Raw genomic sequence first — 23,556 nt, 5'->3', positions numbered from 1 at the left:
GAAATCTAGGCTGCATCCGAAATCGCATACTCTCTTGGGTAGGTACTTATTTTGAATAAGTAATTACACATTTTTTTTGTTGTTGTTTTTGTTGTTGTTTTTATGTTTTATATCAATTACAATACCCCAGGGTATGCACAGAACGATTACAAATATTATAATTATTATAATTATTGATGTTACATTTAATTTATTGCCACACTTTAATATGTGAATTATATTATCAGAAAACTAAACGCATTTAGCATTGTTAGACTTTTATTTGTGCATAATGAATAAACGCGGAGCTGCACACTCGGATTTATGGCTGCTATAAACTTGACCAGCCACAAGACGGCACTGTTTTCGACACTGTTGATGCTTCGAATCTTCCCTAAATCAGAGAGAGAAAAGTTTCAAAGATTTAAGAGGCTTCATTTCTTCTTCCCTACGCATTAGTTTTAGGCCTTTTTGCAAACGTTTCAATCAAGTTTAGCTGTTTTTGAGCCTGGATTTAAACATCAACTATTCGTAATGTAATTTTTTTGTATGTGGACTAAACTAGCCAATCGGATTTTTTTTCCACCCATCCCCCGCCCATGCACGCACATACACAAAATTTATTTTCATTCTCTCTTGCTTTCTCAATATGTCATGAGTGTACACAGATTAATAATCCATTTTTAAAAATAAAATGGATTATTAATCCCCCCCCCCCCCACCCCCACCCCCAGTGGTGACCCATTGAAATTTCGAAACACTGTTATGACATAACGAAGCCTCGTTTACTGAAATCACGTGACTTTGGCAGTTTGATACACGATTCGTAAAGCTTCGAAGCTTCATAAGGCAGTGTTTTGAAATCGCCTATCACTAGATATTATTGAATAAAGTCGTTATTTTGTTTGGCGCACAAAAAGTATTCTCGTCGCTTCATAACATTAAGGTTAAACCACTGTAGTCACATGAACTGTTTTAAATATGTAGCTTTAGTAGCTTTCTGGGCATTGAAAGTGTTGTCTTGCTGGCAATGGAGGCCTCATTGAGCCATCGGATTTTATCAAAAATATCTTAATTTGTGTTCCGAAGATGAATGAAGGTCTTACGGGTGTGGAACGACATGAGGGTGAGTAATTAATGACAGAATTTTCATTTTTGGGTAAACTAACCCTTTAAACACTCTGCGTGACCTGTTTCTCCATGGGAATGGCCTTGATTAAAAAATTACCAGCATTGTGGGTATGAGACAGGAGAATTTGATCAAAGTACCTTTAATTTATACAGACAATTTCAGCAGTTGCACTACTTCTTCATTTCTGAAGCTTTCTTTTGTATTCTGCGTTGTGATTTAGCTAATCCGTTCATTTGATTTCATTCCCGCGCTCCGATGAACACGAGTTGGCGGGCACAATCCCACAATATGTTCTGGGCTGCCTTGAAACGCAGACCTGGTTGACATCTGTTTACTGAAAGTGAAATAAAACATCCTGTCTTTTCGCTACAGACATTGGGTAGCTAAACAAAAAATAAAATTAACGACCTCGTATCCTTGCTAATGGAACTTCCAACGATAGTTCACGAAAGGCCATATAACTAATAAAATATACGTTACTACTCGGATTAAATGGTCAAAATATTAGCTAAACCAAGTCATAAACACAAAATACTCGAAATCGCTACTCATTTTGCATTATCACATAAATATTACCAAATTGAGACAGAGCATTGCAACTGCAATGTTACGTCATCTTTCGGCAAACCAAGCATTTTTTTTTTTTTTTTTTTGTCTGCAGCTCCCAAACAAACCACATGAGGGCATCATTACAACGTAGACTTAATAGCTGCTGCTGAATTCAGGAGGATTCGCAATAAAACTACAATTCTAACCCTGTTACATAAAATATAATAATAGTAACTAATATATATATTTTTTAATAATAATGCTTTTTTATAAATAATAACTTATAATGCTTTTTGGTATGTTTATTGGCAAATGAAGGACTGGTGAAATGGCAGCAGCTAGTGTTCGTATCTGAAGTAGCAGCGCGACTCCAGCTAGTGTCCATTTGGACGGACTGTCTTTGTTCTTGAAATTGAACGTCCAAAGGCCCGTGGGTCCGCTCTGTTTCTTTTGCTCGCTGTGCTGAAAGTATATCTGAACTTTAATTGGTTTAATTATGGTTACATTATTAATCAATGTCACCGGTAAACTGGTAAAACGTTTCAAAGCATTAAAGGAATTGTCTCTTGTTTCAAAACATCTGTACACAAATCTGTTGAAATCAGTGAAAAGGAGCTTGTGTACATTACAAAACAAAAACGTTTAGAGATATGGAAACCAAGAAAACTGCCTAATAAAAGCATAACCATAAGCAGTTTGTTCAATAACGGCTTATAAGAAGAGCTCTTTCAATTGGGACAGTTAATAACTTGATAATGAAAGTTCAAATCTGAAAGTTTGAACTGAAAATGATCTGTACTTCTTTTGGGAACTCACTTGTGTCAAAATCCAGCTGTCAGTCACTGATTTCAAAAAGTGCACATTGTAATAGGCATGTCATGCAGTCAGAAGCATGAAATATTGTAGAAAATAGGGATAGCATGCACTTTCAGCAATTGCTGTTAGAGAATTAATTCAGCTAAAGACAATGGGCAAGTGCCCAACTAGAGGGCTTCAACAACCATATTTGTACATGTCCCATATGAAAGAAAGAAAGCCAAACTGCTTTGTAATAAGTGAACATGGTGTTTTTGGAGTTGCTTGGTGAGATTGATTTTTATTTGCTGTTGATTTCATCTAAGGCTGTGTAAGTCAGTTGTAGTTGTTGTGTTTCTGTTCTTGTTGTTCCTCTTATCTTCAGGGATTCTGCTTGTTAACAGCAGGTGTCATCACTAATGCTCAATCATCACTTGTAGAGTGAATCTACTTTATTTCACTAACTGCAATGCTGATTCAGTGTTACTTTTACTCTCTATATATTGGGACCATATGAAAACTGAGCAGTGTTTAACACTGTAACCAGGAACGTGCGTTTTTTTTTTTTTTTTTTTTCATGAAATAATTTATTAAAATTAATTTGGAAAATTGTCTTGGTCTTTAGTTAACTACATACACACACTAAGAAACATGATATGTAACACATACGCAAGTTTTGTTGTGTTCTTGCTGGGATCATACCAGCCCCCAAAAGTAAAAATTTATGCTGGTCCATCAGCACTTTCAAGAGTTTTTTTAGAAACATTTAAGCTCAAACGTGCTGCGTAACACGAGGATGAACTTCATTGGCACATCTGAGCTTCCAGAAGAGGTTTGTTCTCGCGCATGTTGCAGGTTTGGTTGAGCTTCTGCTTATGTTCGCTGATCAATGTTTACATGCGAGTAAAAGCCTAAATTAAATCTTTTCATCATAACAAGTGAAAATTTTGACTAAACCGTTCGATTCATATGGATTAGTTTTCCGATCTCTTCCGACCTTTTGAAGCGTTAAATTGGTAGTTACAAAGGCAGTCAGTGGAAGGAAATCTGACAGCATTCTGTCATCAAAAATATCTTAATTTGTGTTCTGAAGATGAACGAAAGTCTTAAGGGTGTGAAACGACATGAGAGTTAGTAATTAATGAAAGAATTTTCATTTGGGGTGAACTAACCCTTTAAGAGCTGCGCCGAAGAATTGGATTGTGGACGAGGTAGATGTATATGTCAGCAAACATAAAATTTGGCAAGTTTTTACTAGACTTTGATGGAGTCAGCAGTTCGCTTGATAGTAAATAAGAATCTAATCCTAAAGAATCTATTTTCTTTAAATACCATTGCTTTTTGTTGGTGGTGAGGTGTGCTATTTTGGTGTGTGACATCTTTCCAATCACCAACGAGACGCTACGCTATGCGCAAGTCCTAAAGATGGTGTCCATAACAAAAAAAAAGTCACGTGCCTGAAACCCATGGTTAGCAGACCGGGGCTAGTTGTCACACTTTTTCACTAAAGTGATTATTTCTCATGGCACGTTCATATTTAAAGGTCAATTGCTGTAGAAGTAGAAGGCATATAGTGTGTGAATGTATAGTGAGTTTTTTTTTTTTTTTCTGATATTGGACTCTAAATGTGGTCATTATCTGAGGTAGCTGTGTCTAGATGAGGATTAGCACATCTGTGTAGTTCTGGCCTAAAAAAAAAAAAAAGTGTATTTTCTGTTGTATCAATCAGTTTGCTCAGACAGAGATAGAGCATTGTGCAAGCAACCCCAAAGTCATGGGTTCCATTTCTGCACGCATAATGAAATGTTGGCCTACTAGTTTATGGTTGGCTATGATGATCAGACACATAACTACACAGAACAATCATAAGTTAGGAAAACACGTAACTGTTAAATACACATAATAGCATATTAATTGTGCAGTGTTTAGTGGATCTGAGGTTTGCAGAATGTCCAAGTGGTTTTGTTTCCCACATCTCAGCATTTTGTCATTTTAATGCACATTTTTAAGTGTGAAGGAGTGAAGCAGCTTACAACCACCACACATCAGAGCAATCACAAATAAGTGACTCTGGAGTACAAAACCAGTCATAAGGGTCAATTTTTTGAAATTGAGATTTATACATCATCTGAAAGCTGAATAAATAAGCTTTCCATTGATGTATGGTATTTTGATAGTATTTGGATAATATTTGGCTGAGATACAACTATTTGAAAATCTGGAATCTGAGGGTGCAAAAAAAAAAAAATCAAAATATTGAGAAAATCACCTTTAAAGTTGTCCAAATGAAGTCCTTAGCAATGCATATCCACTCACAAAAAGAAATTTTTGATATATTTACGGTAGGAAATTTACAATATATCTTCATGGAACATGATCTTTAATTAATATCCTAATGATTTTTGGCATAAAAGAAAAAGCGACAATTTTGACCCATACAATGTATTGTTGGTTATTGCTACAAATATACCCGTGCGATTTATGACTGGTTTTGTGGTCCAGGGTCACATATTTGGTTTCTGATCTTATAGGCAAAGAGCTTGATTGCAAAAACTCCACTATTGAAAAATCACTCCATATTTTTATTTATTTATTTATTTATTTATTTTTTAGTAAAAATATCTAAATGTCCTTAAAACATAAGTTCACTTTAGAATTAAGAAAAGGTCCACTTTTATTAAAGGTGACACAAAATATGTATATTTGGAGATGCCACCTTTTACAAATTTTCAAATAAATTTCAAAACTTTTTTTTGTAATTTTTTTTTTTTTTTTTTTTTTAGATTTTTAAAAAATATTTTTGAAAGAATACTGTAAAAAATACTGTAAAAACAATGAAATATTATTACAATTTAAAATAACAACTATTTTTTTTAAAAAATCAACATCTTTACTCCAGTCTTCAGTGTCACATGATCCTTCAGAAATCATTCTAATATGCTGAATTACTGCTTAAGAAACATTTCTTATTATTATCAATGTTGAAAACAGTTGTGCTGCTTAATATTTTTGTGGAAAGCTTAATCAATTTTTTTTTTTTTTTCGGGTTTCTTTGATGAATAGAAAGTCAACATTTATTTGAAATAGAACTCTTTTGTAGTAATGTTTATGTTGTTCCTGTCACTTTTCATCAAGTGAATGCATCCTTGCTTAATAAAAGAATTATCAAAAAAGTAAAAATCTTACTGACCCCAAACTTTTGAACGGCATTAGCATTAAATCGGTGACCTTCCACTCTAGATATCAGCATCAGCCATAAAACAATATCGGTTGATCGCTATTGCAGGCTGTGGAAGCTGTTTTCATCCCAGCTGACCAAAAAAAATAAATAAATAATACAAAAAAATATAATAATAATGGGATATTAAGCCTTACTGTTTTATAATAATCAGAAACAATTTTGTAGTTATTGAACACTTGCTAATAATGAGAAACCTCATAATGATTTCTCAAAAATATTATGAGACACTAGATCATAAAAAAAGACTTAAAATCTGATTATTAAAACAGAATCACAATTTTTTAATAAACTCTGACAGAAACCAACTTCCACAGTGGTTGACAAACCTTGCTGAATAATCTAAAGTGGCCAACTAGGGGAGAGCATTTCTTTAACATCACACTGTGTGTTTGTGTGTTCTTGCATCTCTGTGTCTGACAGTAGCGCAGCTCATCCCGTAAATGCCCCACCCTGCCTCTGCACCAGGGCAGCAGACTTCTACCTGTTAGACTGCGGCATCACTGGCCTATCCTTGGCAACCGGTACCGCGGTAACCTGAGTCTCCTCCTCCACTTCCTCCCAGTCCGGACACCAGAACGCATGCAGTGAGGACACATCGTCTCAGCACTTTCGTGAGTGTGTGTGCGAGGGCGAACGAGTCTGGTGTGCGTGTGCGCAAATGTGAATTATTGATGAGGACGCAGCCTCAGAATGTCCTGCCGGGGCCGTCCTGTGAGTGTGTGAGGTTGAAAGGGTGAGAGTGTGTGTTTGCTTGTTAGTAGAGATGGGGGATAAGAGTACAGTGCACCAGCAAAAACAGCCTCCTTACGATGGACTGTGCAACTACGCCCAAAAAATTACCTCCTGCTTCGGACTTGATGGTAAGCACTGTCTCAGACATCCCGGTGTCTTTGTGCGTGTGATTTATGTGTTTATCTCTATAGTAGGCTTGTTTTCTTTGTGTTTACGCTTGGTTGGTGTTCATGTATCATTGTTTTCCTTTCTAAGGGAGTTGTCTCTGATATGTGCGCTGGAGCTGGATCAGTTTTTGTGAGGTGAAATGGGGAGGTTTGCTGTGCAACAGAGAGATTTATTCTCACTGTACCTCTGCTTTTAATGTGATGTGTTAGTTTGTGCTAAGCTTATTTGCTGTATGTTCCACTTCACAGAAGAAACAGCAAATTCGTCTGTCCCGTGTGTATAGAGAACATGGTATTCAATGGGAGTGAGTGAAAGGAAAAATACAAATCTGAAAGATAAAACAATGTAGATGGTATCTAAAACATATGAAGAGGACATGTTGTCCTGCCCATTCATTTACTGAGGTGCTATGTGGTGCCAATGTGATTTTGCTCAGTCTTTTTATATCACAGCAGATTCTTAAAGGGCTAGTTCACCTAAATGAAAATTCTGTCATCATTTACACACCCTCAAGTTGATCCAAACCTGTATGAATTTCTTTCTTCTGCTGAACACAAAAGAAGATATTTTGAAGAATATGGGTAACCAAACAGTTGATGGGCTTCATTGACTTAGTATAGTATGAAAAAAAAAAAAATACTATGGAAGTCAATAGGGTCCATCAACTGTGTGCTTTACAACATTCTTCAAAATATCTTCTTTTGTGTTCAGCAGAAGAAAGAAATTCATACAGGTTTGGAACAATTTGAGGGTGAGTAAATAATGATGATTTAAATTTTTGGGTGAACTATCCCTTTAACTGATATCAGTAGATGAATGATTTAAGCACTCAAGAGCATGTTAAACTCTTCCGTCTTTTTGCTGTTTTTATGCGAGTTCATGTTTCTAGTTTGAGGCATGTTTAATATGTTTTCAGAGCTCGAGTATCAGTTGAGTAGTCTAAGATGATGTAGCAGTTTTTGGCATTTTCTGAGACCACAAACAAAAACAGCTGGAAGTCACTTGGCAATTTTTAGGATTACAGCGGTTTTGGAGTTATAATACGGCACTGATCAAAACTGTGTGTGTGTGTGTGTATATATATAATGTGTGTGTGTGTGTTTGTGTGTGATATGCATATCTATTTAAATTAATTATAATTGTAACACTTTACAATGAGGTTTGTTAACATGAACTAACCATGAGCAATACATTTGTTACTGTATTTACTAATCTTCGTTAGCGTTACTTAATGGAAATACAGTTGTTCATTGTTTGTTCATGTTAGCTCACAGTGCATTAACTAATGTTAACAAGATTTTAATAATGTATTAGTAATTGTTGAAATTAACATGAACAAAGATTAATAAAAGCTGTATAAGTGCAGTTCATTATTAGTTAATGTTAACTAATGTAGTTAACTAATGTTTACTAATTAACCTTATTGTAAAGTGTTACCATTTTGATACTAATTTTGTACTCTATAGAAAGAATAGAAAGTTCAAAAGAGCAGCATTTATCTGAAATAGAAAGCTTTTGTTACATTACAGATGTCTTTACTGTCACTTCTGATCAATTTAATGCATCCTTGCTGAATAAAAGTATTAATTTATTTAATTTCTTTAAAAAAAAAAAAAAAAAAAAATTCTTACTGACCCAGGTGTACAAAAGTGTACAAAAGCTTTCTATTTCAGATAAATGCTGTTCTTTTGAACTTTCCGTTCATTAAAGAATCCTGAAAATTGTACATCATCTAAAAGCTGAATAAATAAGCTTTCCATTGATAAATGGTTCGTTAAGATGGAACAATATTTGGTCAAGATACAACTATTTGAAAATCTGAGGGTGCAAAAAAATCAAAATATTGAGAAAATCGCCTTTAAAGTTGTCCAAATGAAGTCCTTGGCAACGCATATCCACTCACAAAAATAAAATATTATCTTAATGGAACAAAATATCTTAATGGAGCATTTACTTAATATCCTAATGATTTTTGGCATAAAAGAAAAATCGATAATTTTGACCCATACAGTGTATTGTTGGCTATTGCTAAATATACCCGTGCGACTCATGACTGGTTTTGCGGTCCAGGGTCACACACACACACATATATATATATATATATATATATATATAATTTTTTTTATTTTTTTTTTATTTATTTTTTTATTATTATTATTATTATTTTTTCTAACCTCTTTCTAACTACGCTCTCCAAAGACATGTCATATCTTATGTCAGCAGTCCCAAATACACAACATGACAAACAGGCAGAGAGTTTGCAGATTGGCTAAATAAGCTCTGTATATTGTCTTCTGCTACTGAAAACCACTCAGCCTGAAGGCCCTCTCACTGATTGTCCAATGCATTGAATTCCTTTCTTGAACTAATTTAAATTCACCTAGAGCATCCAGAGACTGTAAAGTTTAGCAGCATTCAGCAAGTTCTTTTTCCTTTCTGCAATGTATCAAAGCAGTTACAGGGACTTTTTATGTTCTAAACGAAAATGTTTTCAGTGTTTAAGGTACATTTCCCATCTTGCTATTGTAAAATAGCCCTTTTTGTGTCATTTTTTTTTTAAACACTTTTCATGTTGAGGTCAAAGCAGTGCATGAGTCACGTGAAAGGGCCTTGAGAGAGATCAGAAGAGAGCTTCATATAACAGAAACAGCAGAGCTCTATTATTTATGAAGCCCTATATCACTCAGAAGCAGAGGAACATTGTGAGAAATGCAAGTTCATCCCTTTTTCTCTCTCTTTCTCTAACCTTCTTCCATCTCCATCACTCTAAATCCATCTCTCTTCTCCCCTCCCTCTAAAATCTAATTTTCAGTTGACATGTAAATTATGTTCAACATTTGACAGTTTAAAGATTACATGCATAACTCTAATCCGCCTCAGTCTGTTGAAAATGTATCAGCATCTGCTAAACCCTTTGAGGCTCTTTTCTAAAACCTATGAGCTGCTATGTTGCTAAGATAATGACATGATACTCAGAGCAAAATATGCATAGAAAATAGAAATATTTAATGAAATAGTCAAATTTAAAATAGATTAATTCATTTTTGACATTGTTTTTTTTTTTTGTTAAAACTAATTTTTGTTAAATTAAATAATAAATTAAATTGTGTGTGCACGTGTGTGTGTGTGTGTATATATATATATATATATATATATATATATATATATATATATATATATATATAATATAGCATTATCTTATGATGACCTTCTGTAAAGGACAAGTATATGATGCAGCAGTTTGTTCAAAAGAAGTTATCTTAGAAAGAAAGATGATTACCTTTCTGTACAATCTTTCTTAAAATGTTGCTTGCGTATGCATCTCTGAAGGAACAGAGCCTGTGTTTAATAAGTATAAACTGCTGAGCCACAGCCTCTCTTATGTATCTGAGTGCAGAAGGACCCTCTGCGGGGTCTCTTAAATCTGATTCTTTACTGTGTAATTTCATAAAGCCAGTAGGTTAGTGTTTTCTCCAGGATTTGGCATCATTCGATGCATTATCTCGGTCAGTCAATGACAGTGACTAAAGCAAAGCTCTTTGACATTGTTGGGGTAACGCAACCAGTTAAGCAATTACTTTTGAGTTACGTAATTCAGATGACCTTCTTCAAATAATTAGTAAAGTAATGCATTACTTGTAAATTTACAATCTGAGTTACTTTTTCAAAAAAAGTAACATACAGTATAAGTACTGTATAAGTAAAGTGACACCTCTCCTGTCCCCATGTTGAGAGAAATGTGCGCTGTGTGTAAACATGTTGGTTATAGTTCTAGACTATGGCTGCATCCGAAAACCTAGGCAGCTGACTTGTTGCCTCGCTGCCCTATCAGGCAATGACTTGTAAGGCAGCATTTGTGCATGAAGGTACCTCACGAAACTGATTTCAGACAGACTTCTGAGGCAGCGTAACAGTTTAATGATCTACAGCAAAATGGCGCGAGCTTTGGTGAGAACCAAACAAATATTTAATTACTACAGTAGTAATTTATCGTTAGAAATGATATCAAAAGTGGAAAATGTTGGTCAAAAACGTACATTTACACACAAACTGACCAGCAAACGTAACTTTCGGACGCCATCTTTATTTTTCAAGCTCAACTGTCAAAGAATCGAAAGCACAGGATTGTGGGATATCAAAGGGAGTGAAGGATACATCTAAGCTGCCTTCAAAAATCAATCAGATGAAGGTATCTCAGGAAACAGGAAGTGAGGCTAACATTGGATTCGGACGTGCCTTGATGCCTTCCTACCTTGAAATGTGTCCTCCGAAGGCAGCATTTTCCAGTTTTTAGACGCAGCCTAAATGTGAGCAGGCATTTACTCATCTCACTTGCACAAAAGCAGATTCAGTATTCCTCAAAATGAATAAAAACAGTGAAATACAAACTCAGAATATTACGCAAACCTGCAATAAATATGTTAAATTACACAAAAATACTTTATTTAATCTCACATTATTAACCCATGTCTTTGCTGCTGACCAATTCAATCATAATAGCAATGACTTTAGATAAACATCACATTTGTGTTTCATTTTTATTTTTTTTGCTCCTGCATCCTATTCTTCTGCAATTCAGAATGGAATCACAGCTGAAAGGTTTGTTACTTAGAGCTGCGCCTTCTACTGTACAGGTGTGAATTAGCATTTTCTTCTGCCTGAGGCTTATTCATTTCACTTTTGGTGTGAAAGGACCTTCACATTTGCCAAAAATAGAACTTTTTGGTATTTAAAAAACAAACAAGCAAGCCCAGCCTAGGTGAGGAAAGGTAACGCGAAAGTACTGTAACACATAAAAAGTAACAAAATTAGTTACTTTATTAGGGAGTAACACAATATTGAAATGCATTACTTTTACTAATTTAACTTTCCCCAACACTGCTCTTCCAACAGGATTAGTTTCCTAAACAATGTTTGAGTTACAATTACTAATAGCCTGTTGTCTGGATGTGGGTGTTACAAAAGGTTATGTGCTCTGGATGCATTTTGTATTCTTTAATATTACAATTGGTTTACTTTATTATTTTATTAATTATAATTTTAGTACATTTGTTACTTAATTGTTTTAGAATTATATTTTAATATAATTAAATTATCATTATATCTTAATCCTAATTTCATAATGTCAGTCTAATAATATTAATGTTACATACTCTCCTTTTAAATTATTTAATCGTTTATTGTTCATGTAATTATTATTTGTTTAATTATTTAATTTTTTCTGTTGGTTAGATGCTAACGCTATTTACCACCTAGAAATTTGGCAGAAAGCCCAAAAACCCATGAAGGTTGAATGAAGGTTCACCAGGCAGCACAACAGGAAATTTAGCTGTAATTACAATATTTGATGAAGGTCAAAATAAATGACAAGCAGTGTGAAACTCAGCAATCCCATATATTCTTATCTGGACATTTAAAATATATCACAAATTGTATTGCTCAAGAATACAGACTGTGAGCATATATGAAAAATTAACATTTTGATTACTGCTGCCATGATCATAGTCTTTTTATCCTTGTTACATCAGATTGTTTCATTCTGATGGAGCTTTTCTTTGGCTAAATTAGAAAATCCTGTGATTAAAGATTTAAAGGAGTTTGTGGGATTATTACTAATCTATATATCTCAGTATCTGCACAGATGTGTTTTAAGCTAATCTCTGGCATTATTTTAATTGTATTAATAGAAAACAGACAGCAATTTCTAAAAAAAGAATCGAAATGTGTGAATAAGAGCATGGTAATTGTCTCAAAGTTGACCATTCTTGATTTGGATCAAGAACAGGGTATTTTTAGTTGGGTCATTAAACTACTCTTAGCAAGGAGATTGTGCAGCAGCTCTGGTGGCATCGTCTAGCCCCGTCCAAGAGATAATCGTGGGGTAGACGTCAGGGTTAATCCGCTTAGGAGAAGGCAAGGAGCTATTCGAGCCACTTCTTACTTTCCACTCTGGATTGGGGTTCACCTGTGGTCTTCGCCTGAGATTGCATCTGGCAACCACTAAATCGTGACGAGTAAGCATTTGGTTGAAGTTTTAAGATTTGTATATCTGAAGATCAGAGGGTTTTGGTTGGAGTTCGGCCCTCTCTGCAGACTCACCTGCTGGAACGTGGCCCCTGAACGCTGGGTCAAAGGGCTTTTTGGGAGATCACCGGTCATCATTTAGTCTGGATATTGAGTCTGTTGTGGAGAAGATTAATTCCTAAAGCATTTTTGGCCAAGTTTATGTATTTTTGAGGACTTATTGTGCACCACAGCCATGCCTTCCCTTCCCACTTTGAACAGCCTGGGGAAACTCTGCGGCTCTGGACGCAGTCAGCAGGTGGATCGCACCCGGATCAAACGCACAAACTCCATCAAACGCATGTCCGTCATAGAAAATGGACGTGTGGCAGAAGTGCTGTACCTCATTCCAAAACAGTCTGTGATGCAACAGCTGCCGTTCATCAACCCTGAAGACTACTACCTGACCGAGAGCCTGACACCTGGTATGAACGGTTGTGCTGAAGGGTTACACTTTATTGTTCTTCAAACCTAGCATTGCACATCTCTTGTTCATTGCATAATACTGTCACAAGTTGAATATCATTTAGATTATTTAGTTTTGCTGCAGAAACCAGTCAAATTTAGACCCATTATCAAATGAGCAGTGGTAATTATAAAGTTCAATTGTTCATTTTTAAGATACATGGTGTGTAGTCAGTGTTGGGTGTAATGCATTACTAAGTAATTACTGTAATTTTGTCATGAAAACTCACAGAGAGATTGGTGTGGTAATAGAGATTGGCATGGTAATGGATATGGCAATGATAATGTATTTGGTCTTGGTGGAATAGATCTGTTACGCTGCTGCTGCTGCAGAGCAAGTACCGAGACTTGATACTGCCGATACATTCACAGACATTGCCTGTTGTGAGCATGTAATACATGCTGCTGCTGCACATGTAACATACATGAATTAACCACTGTAGCAGATCTATACAGGTGGAGCTGGGGAAGGTGGAGGGTTTCTGAAAGCGCGCTGCAGAATGCTAACAGCATTTGTTTGAAAGTTGAGCCGCAGCTCATTGGTCGCTGATGCAACAGCAACCAATCAGCTGTGCTATGTAAATAATGATGTGAACGCTACCAAATGAGTTAAAGAGTAGACTGTGCCATCTAGAGTTTCATGCCAGAACTAGGTAATTTAATTACTTTTCCCTTGAAAAAATAAAGTAAGGGATTACTCTTAATTGTTCTGTAATTTAATTACAGTTTGATGTAATTGCATTAAATACTGCATAGACCAGGGGTGGCGAACGTCGGTCCTGGAGAGCCACAGTCCTGCAGAGTTCAGCTCTAACCCTAATCAAACACACCTGAACAAGCTAATCAAGGTCTGAAGGGTTGCTAGAAAGCTACAGGCAGGTGAGTTTTTATCATGGTTGGATCTAAACTCTGCAGGATTGAGGCTCTTCAGGACCGGAGTTCGCCACCCCTGGTATAAACTATAGAACAATTCTATATAAAACAATAGTGGAGTTAACATCAGAATTTAACGTCTAATGTTAAAATGTTTTTTTGTTTCATGTAACCTTCTCCCTTTAAATACTTTGATCAGTTTAAGAATAATTTATGCAATATTATATTATTTATTTGAAAGAATTAAAATAGCAGTTACACGTGTTCAACTGGTCGAGGTTGATATGGGAATTAGAAAGTAATTAGTAATAAGTAATGCAATAGGTTTTAAGAGAGAGAGTAATTAGTACAGTAATCTAATTACACTGCTGAAGATGTAATTAATTACTTTTTTAGAGTAACTTGCCCAACATAATCTTATTATTATTCATATAATTTTATATGGAAATATTTATTTATTTATTTTTAAGCACAACAAAACATGAATCCTTTTACATAGGCTATGCAATACTTGCATAAAATATTAAATTCAAGAATTTCTTAAATTGATTTTTACTGTATATTTGATTATTATATTTGTTATTGATTAGTGATTTTTTTTTTTTTTTTTAAGAGAAAGACCAGATGCATTTCCCTCATTAAAAGGTCTTTCTCTGAAAGAGAGAAAAAAAAAAGGTTTAAATCGTACACATGTAAAATGCTATAGATGCTGCCAATACATAATAGCATTGTTCATGTCAGTGTCTGTCTATCCAAAGATAGACAGGGTGTCCGACCCTTTTTGTTCAATAGACATGTTTCCCTCACGTTAATGGTGCTGTGTGAGTTTCCATTGAGTGTAGGTGGGCTAAAGCAGATTATGAAAGTGAATGTCTCAGTTGCTAAAAAGGGATTACATGCTGTTAATGGGATGGAAGTAATTAATTATGCTAATCGAGAGGTAGTGCTCATCCAAGTGCCAGGAAACATCTTGACACATAAAACTTTTGTGAGTGTGAACGAGGAGGAAAGAGCATTATGCAATTTATTAATCAGTACATAATGTCAAAAAATAATGGTTATTGCTTTTCGGAAATGAGTTTTATGTAACTGTAAACTTTATGTAACTGTTTACAAGGATGCGTGAAGCTACCAAAAAGGCTTTACTCTAGTATTACAACCATCAGACAAATCCAGCATGTCAGATTTCCTCCATCCACAGTCTTCAGATTTCTTGGGATTTGCTTGTCAACTCTTGTTTGGGTGAAGATTTACAGATCACAGTGGCATGTGGAAAAGGAACGTATTTATTTATTTATTTTTTAAGAAGAAGCTTTTACTTACATTAACATTTAAAAGTTTGGGGTCAGTAAGAATACTTTTATTCAGCAAGGATGCATTAAATTGATCAAAAGTGACAGTAAAGATATTTATAATGTTACAAAAGATTTCTATTTCAAATAAATGCTGTTGTTTTGAACTTTCTATTTATGAAAGAGTCCTGAATAAAAATACAGTTCACAGTTCCCACAAACATGTTAATCAGCACAACTGTTTTTAACATTGATAATGTTAAAAATGTTTCTTTAGCAGCAAATCGGCATATTAGAATTTCTCTGTAGGATCATGTGACACTGAAGACTGGAGTAATGATGCTGAAAAGTCAGCTATACCATTACAGAAATAAAATACATTTAAAAATATATTGAAACCGTTATTTTAAATAGTAATAATATTTTACAATTTTACATGTTTTGTTGTTGTTGTTTTTGTTTGTTTGTTTGTTTTTTACTGTATTTTTCATCAAATAAATTCAGCCTTGGTGAGCATAAGAGAAAATTTTACAAAATCTTAAAAAAAAAAAAAAAAAAAAATGCATGTTTCTGTTTGTCGCTTGTAGACAATAGTGACAATGAAACAACAGGTGCACAGTTAATTGTACATTTATTTCTATGTTTTAGGACACCGTATCAATTTAAAAAAGAAACTCTGTTCTGTTTAACTGCATAATTGTCGATTTATTTTCAATTCGCATTTTCCCCATCCTGGCTTTCCAGAATAAACATTATAGATCCACTTGGCCCAGTGAGAAGAGTTTACTTCCTGACATTACTGTGGAGAGCTAAGAGCTTTTACAGGGTCATCTGAGAAGGGCAGAAAGATGCAGTAATTGTGGAGTCTTACAGCGGTGTTATTGGAAAAGTTAATGGCATGACAAATCAATGAAAATGCTCTTATGTAAATAACAGTGAGTCATAATTATTTAACAATGCAGTGCTTTTGCACAGTGATTCAAACAAATTGCACTGAGTTTGATGCATGTGAAACAATTTTAAAATCCAAAGGACTGGATTATGAATGGGGTGGAATATGCCCTAGGACCTCAGTCTAGGACCCTTTTAGTCATCTATTATTAGTCAACCAAAACAAATGTTTCCTAATTTTTGCACAAATTTAAATACAATGAAAATAATATGCTGTGGTTTAGCTCATCCTATCTTATGCTCAATGTAATTTTGACATCATGCAAGTTGAATCTACAGCAGATATTATTAATAACTATCCATTTTCCCTTACATTAATGCATTTGGCAGATGCTTTTATCCCAAAACTTTACCTCCTGTCCTCCTTAATCAAGCCCATATCATTTCTAATGCACACCTTAACCAGTTGAGTGAAAATAACACATTAGCACCAGTTGCATTAATTTAGTTCTCCAGAGTATTAAGCTTTTAAAAATGTACGCTATGCACTAAACCAGTATATGATGAGGTAAAGTATGTTTTTGTTTTCGGAAAAGTGTTCATTGATGCTTCTAGGCATGTCAAGGATGTGTTCTGAGGTCAAGTGGCCACCTCAGGTTGGTGATCCTCAGGTTACCTCTGACCCAGACTCAACCTTAGATGGCACGGCAACGTCTGTTCACTGATTGCCTGATGCATTTTATACAGAAAAAGCTGTCTGAAATTTCCAGATTAATTCTGATTGGCTGGCATTCAGGGATGCACCAGTTCACCTGGAATTGAAGCTATGTTTACAATGTTGAATGAGAGCTTTCGAAGAAGAAACAATCATTGGATTTGCCAAAGTTTTCAAAATTTTTTTCAAAGTAACTTTTTATGGCACTACTTACTAGTAAGTTACATAGATATTGATGAGCAGAAATGTGCATTCTGCTTTGTTTTTGAGATATGCTTGTGCAGTGGTTCTCAAACTTTTTTGGTTAAGCCCCTCTTTAAACCTTTAAAAAAAATCTGGTGCCGCTTTATAAAGGACATTGTTGCAACGGCTGTTTTCTTGTGAATCATACTGCTATGGAGTTGTTTGGGTGGTTTTTGCTGTTCTGTTATTGCGGTGTCAGCTATTTTTGATAAACCGATTCAAAACTGAATGTATGAACAAAATGAAAGGCAGCAGGCAGAGGGAAGTCTTTTAAGAGCCCATTAAAAAAAGAACCAGTCACTGGTAAAACTTCACTTATAATATATAGTTAAATATTTGCAATTTATATGTTACTTGCAAATTTGTTTGTTAAATCAGAATTCACATATATTTTTGAATGGTCTCGGTGGAGTTTTTTTGTGCACAGAATGGTGTAATAGACTTTCTGCTGATAGTTTATTGAGAGTGAGTGTCATTCAGACAGCTGTTGTACTGCGATGTGGCTAATAGGTTTGTCACAGCTTAATCACAGGGATATTTATAGTGGATTGTACCATGTCTGCTGTCATGATCCCAGACGAACCTGTGTGATCTGTAAGGATATGTCAAGTAAAGACGGCACAGCTGGTCTTTCTCAGCAAAAGATGCTGCTGACATTGCGGTTTAGTTATTTTATGACTACCAGCATGCGCTGAGCACATGGTTTGACATTTGAAAAAAATAACATTTAAAGGTGAAGAGTGTGATATTTTTTTATTGATTAATTGATGCTAAAATCCAAGCTTAATATGCAGTTATGTGCTGTTGAATCCTCTGAAAAATGTCAACACTGCGATACCACTGGCTATGTTTTTATGCACTTCAGAAAACTGCTTATTCCAGGTTTTTACCAGAACACAGCTGTTTTCTGGTGTGCTTGTAAAAGCACTTACAGCTTTTTTTGTTTGAGCATCCTGACCAGCCCGGGACCGAAACATTGGCTCAACCTATATGGTGTGAGTTTGTTCAACCAACAGCAGGCAGTGAATGTTTAGGAAACCTGTTTGGGAAAAAAAAAATCATTATTTTTTTTAAATTTCATTTGCTAATGTTAATGCCAAAGAAATGACACACTTTACTATAACTATTTCAATTTAATATTAGTATTTGATTGAATATTCATATATTTAATATTCTAACACATATGAACCACATTACTTTTTTTTTTTTTTTTAAGTTACCCTTTTGATATGAACCACATAACCTTTTTAATGCTTGCTTTAGTTTAATTAAGCCAAATTGGCAGCTATATTCATAAATTCTGCTTGGCAGAGCAAGTAACTTCCAGACTGCAGAGGTAGATGGGCGAGTCCTTGCATTAAAGAGACAGAAAAGGGGGATGGGACGGGGGTGGGGGCGGCAGGAGGAGGAGACAGAGGGGTACAGGGGAGCAGGCACGCGCCGGGCTGCCTCTGTTGTTTTAGGAGACATTTAAGCTTTCTCTTATTCACGTTTCTCTCTTTTATTCATCTATTAGTTCACTGGATGCTTAGCTTTTTGAATGCGGCATTGAATCTTACTGGACACGACTCCGCCAGGGCTGATTATTGATCCATCTTCACTTATCACTGATGGTCATGGTCAAGAAGAAAGGTAATTGAGTGTGTGTGTGTGTGTTTTGGTGAGAGTTACTGACCATCTTTATATCTTAATGTGTCACGTTGCACACTTTTAAGAGTAAATAGTCCATTATAAGCTCAGAAACAGTCACTTTTATACCTTTCAAGAGGTTTATCATAAGTGTTCATCACATGCTGTTCTTTCACCGCTATCAGTCCTAGCATGCTTTATCTGCAGAGATGCAGGTTGGATCTCACCTCTTATTTAAGAGGATTCTGACACTGTATTTTGTGGTTCATTTCTTAAACATAGGTTGATAATCTTACTTTCTGTCCAGGTTGTTTGGATTTAGCCGCTGTGGGTGAGCTATTTGAATCACAGGAACTATTATATAAGAGAAAGTGTCCTTTGTGCTGCAGTCGCACCTCTCAGGTCCTCAGGTTATTGGATCAGAGCTGTCGGTCATTTCATTGTTGGATTGAGTTAGCGGCACGTCTCCTGCTGTCGCCGTTGTTTCGGCAGTGTTGCAGTTCTAAATGGGACGCAGAACCGTGAGGTACACAGGCGCAGCCCGCAGCCGTCGCCATAGCAACGCTCACAGGAAGGTAGAGTCCATTGTTGTGTCTCGCCTGCAGTGGCCTCTTTCGGTTTTAGGGTGTCTCTCTTAAAGATGTCTCATCCCTGCTGCAGTTCATCTGCAGAGATGCAGAGTTTCCTGCATTGTGTCTTTGATTACAATGAATATGAATGGGATGTTTATTAAGGTCTTTTTCCAATACTACAGAGGGAAGACTGCAAGTGTAAAATGCATCTTTGTTAGCACAAATATTTATGTACGATTAAACCAAAATTTTATACATTGTATTTTAAGATTTGTCCTCATAGATTTATATCCTTATAGACTTTCAGTATTGATTTATTTCAAAATATAATTAGCTCTTTCCCTTTTACTCATTAAAATCACTGGTAATTTGAGAGTATGCAATATTATGATACTACAGTATTGGGTTAAGTTACACTTTATTTCGATGGTCCACTTCAGACATTCTACTAAATATAAGTAACTTTGCAACTACATGTCGACTAACTCTCAATAGTGTATTAGTAGACTGTTAGGTTAGGGTTAGTAGAATAATTTGACATGTAGTTGCAAAATTACTTATAGTCAGTAGAATGTCTGTTGGGGAGCATCAAAATAAAGTGTTAGCAGATATTAAGCAGATATTAATTACTGATACTCTAATGACTGCTAGTTGACATGTAGGTGCAAAGTTACTTATAGCTAGTAGAATGTCTATAATGGACCATTGAAATAAAGTGTTACCTTGGGATGTTCCATGAAAAGTGCCTGCACTGCTCTTATAAAAAGTACTTTTATAGTACCATGGTACTATCAAATGATGATGTCACTGTGTCTTTATTCTAGTATTTCTCAAATGCTTATGCTTCAGCACCCATATTTTACTTTAGACATCAAGTGGCAAGCAAATACTTTGCTAAAACTGTCAAAATTGTAATGTAAAAAAGTAAACAAAATGTCCTTCAAATGTCTAATTTGAACAGTTTCTACCAAGTGGTAGATGAATTTACACAACCAGCAAAAGCATATTAGAATGATTTCTGAAGAATCATGTGACACTGGAGACTGGAGTAATGATGCTGAAAATTCAGCTTTGCATCACAGAAATAAACCACATTTAAAAATATATTCAAGTAGAAAAAAAGTTGCTTAAAATTGTAATAATATTTCGCAAAAATATGTATGTATTTTTGATCAAGTAAAGGCAGCCCTGGTGAGCATAAGAGGCTTCTTTCAAAAACATTACAAAATCTTACTGATCCCAAACTTTTGAACAGTATAATGTACCTTGGAATTTACATTCTTCAAAGAATACCATGGTATTACCATCATGCTAGTGTCCAAAAAAACTGTATATTTAATGTTAATACCATGGTATTTTTTTGTTCGTTTTTTTTGTATTTTGGACTATTTTACAGCATCCTTTTTGTGTTCTGTTTATTTTTGTGCTTATTAGAGTATTGTGCCATTAGCTTAGCAACATGCCAATGCAAAACTCTATTTAAAATGAATTGCATTCCATATCATACACTAATCAAGATTCATTCCAGTCAAGGCAGCTGTCTACATAGGCAGTAGAGCACGAGTCCATCGAGCTGTAGTCTCCGTGATGCTGAAGTAATATCAGTAATGCTTGGCTCTCAGAGCTGGAGGTTAACTGTTCTGATCGGCCCACTTAATCTTGTTGTGCCACTTCAGAGCTTAATCAGCATAAATGCCTGCTTGTGTGGAGGAAGTGTTTTATAAAGCTTCACAAAGAGTTTGAAGTACGGTACGGTTCTATATCCAAGTGAAACAGCTTCTCGAACAAGAAAAATGTTGATTTTTTTTTTTTCCATCAGGGATTCATTGGATGGTTGTGGTTTGCTATTGGTGGATCTCATGTGAGTGACAGGTTGTCCCATCCTCACACCACACTTCATTAGAGAAGAGAAAGGTGTTGCTGCAAGAGGGAGGGGGAGTAGTTTTGATTATTAGATTAGAGCACATGAATTAAAAAAAAAGATGTGCACAGATAAATCATGTATAGCAATATTCCATAAAAAAAAAACAGGAATTGTCCATTTTGATTTCATGTTGACTGGATGATATTAAGATATTAAGTCTTGTTTTCTGAAAAATATATTTTTAATATTTTTAAATGTACTTTCACTGATATTTTCATAATTTTCATAATGCTTTGTAATGGTAATGTAAATATGATGCTTCATCTCTGGCAGTGAGAGATACGGCTCTGATCCCACTTTCAGTGCTTTGTTTAGCCTGGGATGTGAGGGTGAAGAGGTTGTGGAAAGGGGGCAGGGGAAGAAAGTCGACTCATAAATATGTATGAAAAAAGTCTGCGTCTGCGAAATGAATGTCCTGTGAGACTCGTACAATCCAACACGAATACAATCCAGGCCTTCCTTGTGATGCTGATTCAATAGCGCAGGGACTGTCTGTGTTTGATGTTCAACACTTTGGGACAGAATGAGACACTCCTTCTGGATTAGTGTAGACACAGAGAGAGGGAATGATGGGTTGGAATGGAGGTATCTTGAGAGATGCTTCCTTAATTTAGGGATTTTGAGAAGGTTGTGGGTTGCACTGCTCTATCGTGGATATGATATTACCATTCAATCAAAAAACAAGTTTGATCTTCATTTGCAGCTGTAGTACTGCTGGAAAAAAGTCTTTAAAGTCGGTATGAAATGCAAAATCACCTCTGTTTTCTAACTGCATGTTATTGATCTTATTGTGAACAATTAATTCATCCATCATAGTTTCACCTTGTAATTTTTCATCAAAATGTCATAATTTGGCATAATGACAACAGATTTCTTTCTGGTGATGTTTAATGTCTGATCATTTGTTCCGCTTAAACCTGTCCCTTATTCAATCGACTGCAAGCTCACATTCAGATCTGCCTCCATCCAATCAGCAACCACTGAATATACCTAAGTCCCCACCCTACATTTTTTAGTTTTCAATAATTTGTTTCAATCAGATGTACGTCACAATACAGAAGAAAAAGCTGCTTCTGTTTCAATGTGACTTTAAAGGAACAGATCATCCACATTGCGAGTAAATTATTTAAATTTATGTTGTGAAACACCATCTCTGCATCTGAAATCGCATACTGTATAATAGTTACTACATTTGGTTTGAAACTTACTTCCAGATCATTAAAAAAGTGTGTTCTACATATTATGAATGTGTGTAGTATTATAAATGAAATTTGGACGTCCTATCCACCATGTTGTCACTGTCATATGACCTGCGGTGTCAGTTGCATTGCTTCACTGCCATTCATAAATCCTCTCCCGAGGCCTCATGGGATAGTAAAGTGTCCATCGAATGCACACTCCAGAATCTCGCCGGAAGTAGCAGGTCATCCAGGTACTGGGTCGCCTACTGTTTTATGAATACTGTGTATTCAGACATACTACTCGGCTCACATTCTGTAGGCATATTCAGATGCAGCGCATGTATTTGTGTGTGTCATAAGCAAAAGGACCTGTCATTTTGAATATGGGTTAAAAATTACATGACATAATGAAAGTCACTATTCGACATTTTTTTGCATCTATTCCTTTCAAGCCCCCGCTGTCACATTTTAATAACACTCATAATTGTAGATAATGTTTTGGATAATGTGAAGCCTAAAACTAACATGGAATAAATGGAAAACCAATGTAGATCAATAATAGTAAAAGCTTTGTGTGTTTCAGTCTGTGCTGAACTCTTTCTCTAGGGGAATGAGAAATGCTCGTTCGTGCAGTACTTCTCAGTGCTGAATTGATAATCAGGTTTTGAGGACATCTGAGGTGAGGAGGTGATGTTTTTAAAAGGGATATTTGAAGGTACATGATCTGCTGTACGAATACTAAAGGATATAGAGACGTGCATCTATACAGTCTGTAGGCCCTGCTGACTTTCACATTTCTGCACTGATTGCAATTTGATTTCTTGCTGAATATCCTGTTTTATATGCCATTTCGTGGTAATTTTAAGGTGCGGTGATACTTGTTTTTCGATGTACACTAACGTTCAAAAGTTTGGGGTCAGTAAGAATTATTCATGTTTTGGAAAGAAGTCTACTTGTGCGCATGGAGGGTGCATTTATTTGATCAAAAATACAGCAAAAACACTAATACTATGAAATATTATTACAATTTAAAGGAACTGTTTTCTATTTGAATATATTTTAAAATGATATTGATTCTTGAGGTGCAAAGCTGAATTTTCAGCATCATTACT

The 23,556-nt window shown here is 35.4% G+C and overlaps 1 protein-coding gene across 7 annotated transcripts in view; it reads left to right on the top strand.

Moving 5' to 3' along the window:
- The first annotated feature begins 6,313 nt into the window (after positions 1-6,313).
- The window catches only part of ablim1a (actin binding LIM protein 1a), a 45,870-nt gene continuing 28,627 nt past the window's right edge, over positions 6,314-23,556 (top strand). For 5 of the 7 annotated variants that reach the window (XR_007933240.1, XR_007933243.1, XR_007933238.1 and 2 more), the window contains exon 1: positions 6,314-6,556. Coding sequence is in view for 1 of the 7 variants with exons in the window: in XM_051917235.1 (XP_051773195.1) it covers positions 6,460-6,556 (97 nt within the window). In the remaining 6 variants the exon portion in view is untranslated. Of the gene's footprint in view, positions 6,557-18,554; positions 18,771-23,556 lie in introns of those variants that run through there. The other 2 variants (XR_007933239.1, XR_007933242.1) reach the window with 2 other exon arrangements.

Source organism: Ctenopharyngodon idella, chromosome 13 (genome assembly GCF_019924925.1).
Source record: "Ctenopharyngodon idella isolate HZGC_01 chromosome 13, HZGC01, whole genome shotgun sequence".
NCBI classification, from domain to species: Eukaryota; Metazoa; Chordata; class Actinopteri; order Cypriniformes; family Xenocyprididae; genus Ctenopharyngodon; species Ctenopharyngodon idella.
Note: the sequence above shows the minus strand (reverse complement) of the source record. Positions and strands in the feature narration are given on the sequence as shown.